This window comes from Dipteris shenzhenensis, chromosome 14 (genome assembly GCF_047967505.1).
Source record: "Dipteris shenzhenensis isolate YYH24624 ecotype China chromosome 14, Dip_SZ_1.0, whole genome shotgun sequence".
NCBI classification, from domain to species: domain Eukaryota; kingdom Viridiplantae; phylum Streptophyta; class Polypodiopsida; order Gleicheniales; family Dipteridaceae; genus Dipteris; species Dipteris shenzhenensis.
Genome location: NC_141609.1, coordinates 18,266,547 through 18,276,322, shown reverse-complemented (window position 1 = coordinate 18,276,322; position 9,776 = coordinate 18,266,547). Strand labels below are relative to the sequence as shown.

The following is a 9,776-nucleotide window of genomic DNA, read 5'->3' as shown; positions in this document are numbered from 1 at the left end:
TCGTCAATCCCATGCTAATCCCATGCTGTATATGCCGGTTCTCTACTACTTGTAGCATTTGCAAGCTGGGTTTGTGCTAGCAAAGAAATCCACCACCGGCGGGCTAGTACAAACCGAGCCAGAAGAAATAGAGGTGGAGCCCAAGAGAGCAAGGAAAATGCCCAGTATCACTTCAGTAGTTCATGTGCAACCAGACACAAGTCAACTGCTCGAACAATATGAGGACCGCCAATTACACGAATTCATGCGCCAACAACTGCGACTCCAGCGGGTGGATTCTCAAAACAAGGACAAATGGGTTCAGGAGGAGCCCATTCTGATCGAAGACCTCTAGGGCGACGAAACAGTCGACATTGGCATCCATCCAAGAGCCGGAGCCACGCTGACCACACCTGTTGCCCCCTATGTCTCAACCTCCACAACCCCTCAAGAGACCACATCCTTCACCACCGGCACCTCTTCCGCTCCATTGGCAGGCCTAGCAGAGGCCTTACAGTTTTGCAGTGCACCCCAATATAGGGCATCAGGTGGCCATAGCCACATGTCAGCCGCGGCAGTTATCACATGCGGACTTGATGGAACAGAACCTCTTTGAAGCCATGGCATAGCTCCCACAGGTCACCCGCACAATTTTGCAGAGGAGGTAGGAATAAGCCTCACAGCTCTCAGCCCCAGTCTCTTTCAGGCCCATCTCTACGCATGACAACCAATCCATAATGGTTGGAGCCCAAGCCACATCTCACACAATAGTACAAAGAGTAGAGGAGTACCGAGCCAAGGATTAGGAGCTTGAGCTAGCCATTACAAAGCTCAACGACGACCTCGCCCACAAGTGAATCCTTAGTCCACTCGCTCATGGACCAAGCCGACAAGGCAGAGTCAAACCTGTGAACAACATTGGAACAAAAAGCGCAGGTAGAAGCGCAGTATGCCCAATCACAAGAGCACTACAAACAACATATCCAATCCCTACAGGATCTCTTGGCACAAGAGAGGCAACTTATGGTTTCCCTCCAAGCAGACAACGAACATTAGCGTGCCATCGGCCAATCAAAGGTGTTAGGATTGGAAGATCGAGGGCAACAGGAGTTTCAGATGTACAAGGTGGTCTCAGCATAGTTCGCCACATACACACTTGCACCACGCACCATTCCCCAGACCCTCCAAATGCACTTTGATGCACTCCATGCACAAAACCTCATCTTCCACTTAGACCTCACTACTCCACTTCCTCCTAACACCCTCCAAACTATCCTTCATCGTCGTAACCCTGACCGCTGTCGCCCCATCTTAGCCATGTCATACTTCTCTTTAGATCTCCAACCCACTTCGCTGTCTCTTCTCCGCCCCTCCAATCTACAAACATTATCCGCCCAATTTTCAAGCCCCTCCAATCTACAAACTTTGCTATCTCTTCTCCGCCCCCCCAATCTACAAACATTATCCTCCTCAATTTTCAAGCTTGGTGCCGCATCATCACTGAGTCCCTTAGTTATCCAACAGACGATGAAGTGATGCAAATAGCAAAGCCTAAGGAAACCATGCCGTGGGTCTACACACCCAAAATTCTGCATGCAGACATCAATTGGATGCAGACCTACAGCCAAACCTCTGCCATCCAATCCCAAGGGCACCTTGCAGCCTACCACTCCACAAGCTACCACCCCCTCAGCATAATAATCCTCTTTAATAGGGTGCTACAAGCTCTCCAAGACTCACTTATGTCCTTGGTGAGAAATTTTGAAACAATTCACGTAGCGTACCCCAAGGAAGTCACCGAGGAAGAGGGAAACTAAGCAATCATCCTCTTTAATACTACCGCTCCCCCTGCTAAAATTTCACCACCGCCTCCTCTAAATCCCGCCCAACCCACCCAACAAGCCGCCCACCCTCCCCTCCCTCGGACAACATTGCCCGAGTACTCATCTAATGCCTCTAACATCACCACCGCACAACACGGGACCTCCCCGTCCATCTCCTCTAATACTCCAGCTGACCTTCCTAATGCAGCCTTCAATACGCTGCTCAAAGCATCCAATTTTGTACAAGAAGCTAACGCATCAACTCCAACAGGCACAACAGAGCCAGAGCCCATGCCAATTGCATATGATGACACTCTGCCATCCTCGCCAACTTCCCCCCCTAAAGATGTCCACTGGCGCCTAGACTTACAGTCCTTTCAAGATCTGCCAGATAGAGCACTAATGCACCATTGGAAGCGCCAACTCGAGGGCTCCCACCTTCACCTCTATGAAATCCTTAAGGTGCGCCCCCTCACACAGTTCATCACACAGTCCTTCGACGACTGGCGATGTGCGCATCCAAAGCACACGAGAGGAGGATATAACCTCGCCCCCGATGCTCCAATCCCCACGAGTGATGTAGATGCGGGTCTACAGCCACAATGGCAGCTCCCCTTCTTGAAGCTGGAGAAATTTTGGTGCTAATACCACAGTGTACCCATCGATCATCGAGTCCACCCACTCTATATGCCCATGGAACGATGATGGTCTTGGGCCACATTCAGAGAGGTCCAATTGAAGGACCCAAATGTGTTGTACAACTTCCCCAAAGAGATGACCCAGGAGGGAGATCCTACCGTAGTCACAGCGGTACATTTCAACCGCCGCCTCCTCTTACTCCTTCACGATCTCCCCGCCCACAGTTGCCCCATCGACGACCACCTCCACAATCTGAACAACCAGATTGTCTTCAATCCCAACATCGATCTGACGCAATTCCAGGACCTCCGTGTCTGCAATCTCCATGGACATCACATCTGCACTTTCGAGGATATGCACACCACCCATTTTTGGAAGTACTGCTTGTACCTCGCCTCACTTCATGATAGCTAGACTGCTATGCAATCCTACAAACAGTCCTCACAACCAACCTCCTCTAGGGCAGCTGGCCCGAGGACAGATTAACAACGGGAAAGGGGGCATGTTAACATCCACAGAGTACAGCCACCAAATGTAGGGTAATCAGTGATTAGAGGTGATCAAGCCGCATGATCTACTTCAACGAACAAGCTTAGGGAGTTTGACCCCCAAATACCCCAAAGCCAATGATGGCAAGCAGTGTGCACATGGAAGGAGTATAGCTCAAACTCAGGGAGTTTGATCCCCAAATACCCAAAGTCCAAGGATTCCAGGCATAGGTTGTATGTTCCTGCTAACACCAAGACCAAAGATTGTAGGTAACATGCACATTTTATGTCTACGTCCACGAAAATAGCCACGCCAACGAAAATAGCCATGAAAGGAGTACAACTCAAACTCAGGGAGTTTGATCCCCAAATAATCCGAAGCAAAAGATTCTAGGCAACGTGCAGGGTTGCCATGGAGTGTCTCACAGAAGTTAAGCCTCGCCACTCCAAGTTTTGAGCCTCATGTGTGGGATTTGAACCACAAATGGTTTAAGGCGTGAGGGCTCTCAGGGAGTTTGAGCCCCAAATCACCTAAGCCTAGGAGGCGCGAGGCTAACACAAGCGCTATTTAAGAACCGGTTAGGACCACCTCCTAATACCAGGTTTGTCCCAAGCGCTTTAATATGGTTAACACAAGTGCTATTTCCGCTAGTAGGGAGAGATGGAAAGAATAGAAATATGCCTTGGCACCCTACGGGCCCAAGAGCCTTTGGTTGTAAAAGAGAAGGAGAGCGTTAAAAAGGAAAAGGGTTGTCCCTCCCTTCAAAAGGTGACTTGTATGAAAGGCCAAAGTGTTGACTTTGGTCTTCATTGTTGTTTGCACAAGTTTTAATACAAGCTCCCTCTTCTCTTTCAAGAGAGTGTTTTGGGTCTACATGTGCGAGGTATAGACTATCCTACCTTCTTGTCATATAATGATATCTATTGATGCTTGTAATTGGCTGTCTGTTTTCGTGGGACTGTTCTTTGTAATATAATAACAAATGGAGTATGTACGTATGTATGTATCATTTGATATAGGAGGATTATGGATCTAATCAAGGGGAACTTGGTCACTTAGCAAGCCCTCATCTTCAATCCCCTCTTTTGCCACCCTTAAGACAAAAGTTTCTATGAATTCCACGATTGTTTCATTTGCAAAACCTTTTGTAACTAGTCTATCTTTATACTTTTCCGCTGTTCCATTGAATTATGCTTGACCTTAAACATCCATTTGGTAGGCAAGCTTAGTCGCACACGAAACTTTCTCCTTGTAACTCCAACATGATTCCATTAGGTAGGCATGATTGGTCACACTATAGTTTGTGACGCTCTCATAGATCACATTAATCCGTAGAAGTTCTGACCCAAGATTTCTGAGATCAAGGAATCACAGCTCCACACTTGCAAGTTCTCTAGACCTTGCAACTTTATGCTTTTCCATGTTGTGTTCTTACCTCTAGCCTAGTCCATGCCCGGTCTTCTTAGCTAGACCACAGTCATCCCAATCAAGTCTATTACAATCTCTATTTTGTTCCATTTTTACGCAGGTTTCTCACCTTAAAATAATTATCTTTACAATACAAAGTCATTCATCTCTTCACTAGAACTAAAGATAAGATTCGTTGTGCAGTGCCACACGCTTCAATAGGGAGATGTTTCTCATGGAACTCCGCCTTAATTCATTTGCCTACTCAACATGATCATTCCTCTAACCTTTGCTGGACTAAGTCTAGAAAGGAAAACCTTCAAAAACCACAAGAATTTTTTGATTATTTAGTGAATTGGGCTCTGGAGCAGTGGCACATTGGAATAGCTACTCCACACTAAATTTTTACCATTAACAATATCTATTTGCCAAAAGAGTGGAATGCCTCCTGACTCTAAAGAGGAATTTCAGCCTAATGCAGACAAAGTTATTAATAGCATGCACAAGTCAAAAGTCCCGAATCAAGCATAATATACTTCATAAGACCACGATAAATCCAACATTACAAATTGAGAGGCATTTTTAAAACAATGTAACAGAAAGAAAATATAAGGTAAAGCAGGAACAGAGAGAGAGAGAGAGAGAGAGTCGTTAGAAAAATGCAGATTGAAGGGAAAAGTGATAGAATATAAACCAAGAAGATCTGCACATATTTGCCAGTTTATGCATGAGCATTACTGTCTCTCCAATGAAATACAGATCTTGATGCTTGGTAATGGATGATGAAATTGAACTACTTGGACAAACACTAACAGAAATCAAAGTCCTTTTAAGACAACTACACAATCTGTAAAGAAGCATTCGATTCCGCTCTCGATAATCGATTATCTGGTCATACTGACATATTACTACTGCATGATAACTCATACAGCATACAATCAGTTCAAACAAATTATAGTTGCTTCAACCAGGATTCAGATTCATGAGATGCTTATCTTTTTTCAGTGGCAAGCACCTTCATCTAACCGCTTGCCACCTGTATATACTAAGGCGCCTCAAGAGGAGCTCTTCTGGAAGATTTGATCTGTAAGGATGTTGAAGTACATCAATTGCATCCAATGCTAATGGATGCTCAAAAGCCATCACCTTTGGGCTTTCTGCTAAGCTCTGCGTAATGTCCTCCCATCAGCAACAATACTTCTTGCCAGAGACGGTCAGTGGAGGTCCCCCTGATGAGGTCAGGACTGCATGCAGCCACACACCACAAACCTGTTGCAATTTCATTCATCAACTGATCAAGGCCCCAACCTGCATATCCAACATAAAAACGAAAATCATTTGGAAGAACAGTCTCATCTTTGACCAGACCTGCTGCCTGTTGCAGTCCATCTGAACCACCATAATATATACCAGGAATAACCTCCTCAAAATGATTGTGCCCTCCACCTTTTCGCATCAAAAGAAACATGTCTGACTCAAGCGGCCCACCATAGAAAAGCTGGCAGTTTCCAAATACATCAGCCAATGTCCTATCGGTAGGTTGCAGCTCATTGATAGTCTGCAAAATTGGCCGATTGAGAATAAGCCCGAAGGGGCCCTCTCTTGGCTGGTTTGAGCCCACACGAAGAAGCAAGATTACAGTTCTCTCAAAATTAACCTGCCCATCTAACTTTTCTGTGGCTACAAGGACACATCCAGCTTCTGGAACAGGAAGAGGATGTGCCCAACGCTTCCCAAGAGCACCAGTGCTGCTGGCTACAGTTTCGTCACCCAGATCATCTGGCTTCAGAACATTGCTCAGGGCTTGTTCACTTGCTACCAATCTTGCACGAAAAGCACGCCAATCTGCTTCAAGAGCAGCTTCACCAGTATCATCATGCGGGGGAACTCTGCCATCTGCTATTGGTGCTGTAGAATCCTGTACCTCGTCAGAATCTTCTTCTTCTGGCAAAGACTGCCCAGTACTTCCTTGTCCTGAACTCTTACAAATATGACTAGAACCTGAGAGATCAAATGATACTGTAAGCTTGCTTTAAAAGCAACAACCTTAGCACAATCTTCAACATATAATCATGAAAATAAAACGCATGACCTCCTTAGCAACAAAAATGGAACCACCAGACACTTTACAGTAAGAAATAAAGGCACTGGCGCACACAAAGTGAATAACAGGGAACACAGAAGTATGAACCGAAGAACAAAATGCCCCAACAAGATTACTAATAAGCCCACTTATGAACACGAACACATGAACACAAGCACACTCATGGCAACACAGCAATGCATTAATCCTTCAAGCGTCTCCAAATCTACAACCATAAAAGAACGTCCATGAATGATTCTGGCTTTCATTTGTTCTTACAGTGCAGAGCCCTTCATGCCTTAGCTGCAAACTCCTTTAAACCATACTCTATTGTGTGCCTAGCTCTTTCGACAAAACGTTATGACACTTTGAAGAGAAAGCTATGTTGCACTAGCTTGCAGCGATAGCATTGCAAAATGGCAGAACCATGCATAAATTCTCTCAACCATATTACTCTGTTCATCACAAATCCCCTAAATCCTCTCCTTACAATTGCTTCAAGCTCTCAATTTCTCTCAACCATGCTTTGTCATGTGCCCTATCTGTTTATAGAAACCTCAAAATTCTAAAGATCAAACTGTGTTTCGAAAACAGGGTACAATGACAGCATTTCATCATGGACAGAATCATGCTCAGACCCCGACTGCAGGACCATTGGCCAAAGCCACTACCTCCATAGCTCCAAAGTAGCTAGATACATCATTGACATGAGCTAGAGAAACTGTGAAGAGGGAGCTTCAAATAACCACACTGCTTGCTGAAATCTATAAACATAAAGCACCTAGTTGAAGCGAGGTCTGCTTCCTCGTAGAGGAACTCCTCGTGTCACCATGGGCTCTGATACCATGTTAGAGGAAAGGACAGAAGGATAACTCAACTCTCTGCAATCTTACAGTTGCAATAATGAATGGCTTCAAAGACTCAAATGCACTAGAGATTGGATAATATGTTACTATCTACTGTCAAGATTGTACATTGAGTCGAGCCTCTTGCATTCTCATGTAAGCCTTATAGCTGCATTAAAAAAGATACATTGAATTAGACATATACATATTTAAAACATATATAAATATGAATTTATTTATATAATGAGCATCAAAGCTTACTCTTCCAAAAATTGAGACATGAACCCACAAATTGGAAATATGCAGCAGATAATCAAGGACAGAAGTACTCTGTAGATTTGTCGACAGCAAGGATGGATGGAAAATTCTGAGACTTGACCTCCACGCTAAGGGATGCTTCTCACTCCTGTGTTGCATGGTGTGAAGGCTTCAGTGGGATGATGTGAGGAATGCCAAGCCCTCCTTTCATAGCTGAGGGAGGGTCTGGTGTCTCCAACAGCATCAGGGTCTGCCAACCCAGATAAGGCCCAAATCGACCCAACCCGGAGTCAGGACAGAGGCCAACCAGACCAACTTGTCCTGCGCTGAACCTGACCCCTAAGACTGAACTGGTCTGCAGGGGTCGCCATATATAAGGGCCCTGCTGACCCCAAATGGTGCTGCCAGAAGGCAGTGTCTATCTATAAGCAGCAGTGCTATATGCACAGCCAAAATCAGGGGTCCCTGGGCTCTCCCCCAAATCTTCCCTTGTCCGTCAAACATTTGCTTGTTTCTACGTGGAGATGACGTGGCATGTGAGATGTATTGTGATCCTACTTCCATCCCTGTTCACATCGCCATTTCCAGGTGCCATAGGCATTCCCATTCATGTTGCCATGTGACTGAACCCTAAAGTTCTCATGTAACTGAACCCTACAGGTCACTTGACTGAACCACTAAGCATTTTGAATCCTCCATATGATTGAAGTAAACACTGAACTCAAAATACAAACATCTCTGCTCCTAGAACCCTCCGCAGGGATCTTGACAAGATCCGGCATGACTGCTTTTTTGCGTATATTTTGGTCCTCTAAATTGGGCAATCAGAATCTGGAAGGGCAGGATAACGGGAACTTACCGACAGATGATCTTCCGTTCGATGGAGATTGCGACATGAAATAATTGGGATAAACGTGACTCTTTCCAGGTCCGCAGAAATACACATTTTGTGAATTCCCAAGGTTGGCTGGCATGCCGACGCCATCCTTAAGACAAACACGCATCCAACAAGCGCTCGGTAATGCAAATCTCCGAAGTAAAACGGCACGCCTGGAGGTAGAAATGGAAGAATGCCAGATGGCACAGGACCAGAATTTGCTGGTGCTAAGGCTGTCGTGAGGCCCTAGGCTTGTAGGATTGCAAACCATTGTCGAATGAGTAAAGTGACGACCCAGACCCGATGAATTTCCTGGCCATTGGGTCTCCATGCTGTAAATTGTGGGCAAAGGACTACAAACCACTGCTGAAAGACATAGGTTGCGGAAGGAGCTACATCTGCTGAAAAAGAAGTCAAGGAGATAAGTGGGAATTTTGAGAAGAGAGGTCACAAAGGAAAGGACGGTAAATTTACCTGGGAGCTAGGGATGGAGGTGTCGATGTGCGGGAAATGGAAGGAAGACCCAATTCATGTGGAAAAAACAGTGGTGTTTGAGTGGGCGTGGAAAAGAAAAATGAGGATGAAAAGATAAAGAGAGAAAGGGCAACAGAAAAGAGACGATGACGTCAGCAACGATAACACGAAGAATATTCTGCTACTTTTGCAGGTGCCTGTGCACTTTACTCTTGGAGTGCCCACACATTTTTTTCTCAACGAATAGGGAGAATCACAACACTTGGAATTCAAATTTTTGAAAGTTTTTCTTGAGAATTTGCACGGTTTTTGTCTTCTTTCCCAAAAAAGAATATGCAGGTTTTTTAGCTACAATATAACTAAACTACCTACAATCTTGCAGATTTTACAAAATTGCAAATAATATCTTTTTAACAGGTGAAAATGAGGTTCATTGTATATAGTTTGCACGTTTTCTATCAACACTGTGCCCCAGATAAACTCTGACCCAGTGACTCCTTACACTGGTGCCACTCATATCCCCTGCTCTCATTGCCAGCCAGCCTGCCGCCACTCCAGAACATGAGCACTACACCGCCTCGTTGGAGACGGTCATCCTCACCAGGCATTTCGGGGCTCCCCCATTTGCATCAGCCAATCCCAAAGGCTCGTTTTCACCGAATTTGTCAAATTCATGCAAAGGTTGTCAGCCGAGTGGGCATTTATGCTAAACTATTAACTGTGGGAACGTTTGGCAGGCATTCCACTAGAATGGCTTCATGTGGGCACTTCAGCTCGTATGCGAACACCCTCTAATAAAATCTAAGAGAGTAGCAAGGTGGGTTGAGCATGTGCTTCGTTCCCACGTGCCCGGTGAGATCTACAAAAAAAGGCTACCTGACAAAAGTCATGCAAGTGGATGA

The 9,776-nt window shown here is 45.3% G+C and overlaps 1 protein-coding gene across 1 annotated transcript; it reads right to left on the bottom strand.

Moving 5' to 3' along the window:
- Window positions 1-5,014: 5,014 nt before the first annotated feature.
- LOC147894286 (uncharacterized) lies at window positions 5,015-8,950 on the bottom strand. Its single transcript, XM_087384973.1, has 3 exons — window positions 8,875-8,950; window positions 8,383-8,801; window positions 5,015-6,338 (listed from the first exon to the last, which is right to left on the bottom strand). Exons 2-3 carry the CDS (start codon window positions 8,729-8,731, stop codon window positions 5,470-5,472), a joined length of 1,218 nt encoding a protein of 405 aa, XP_087241099.1. The 5' UTR covers window positions 8,732-8,801; window positions 8,875-8,950; the 3' UTR covers window positions 5,015-5,469.
- Window positions 8,951-9,776: the final 826 nt, after the last annotated feature.

What these genes read in the sequence shown, in the direction of transcription:
- LOC147894286 (XM_087384973.1), bottom strand. Translation starts at nt 8,731, where the DNA reads ATGGAGACCCAATGGCCAGGAAATTCATCGGGTCTGGGTCGTCACTTT. An exon ending in GAACGGAAGATCATCTGTCG is followed by an intron (nt 6,339 to 8,382) that starts GTAAGTTCCCGT and finishes TTGATCTCTCAG; the next exon opens with GTTCTAGTCATATTTGTAAG.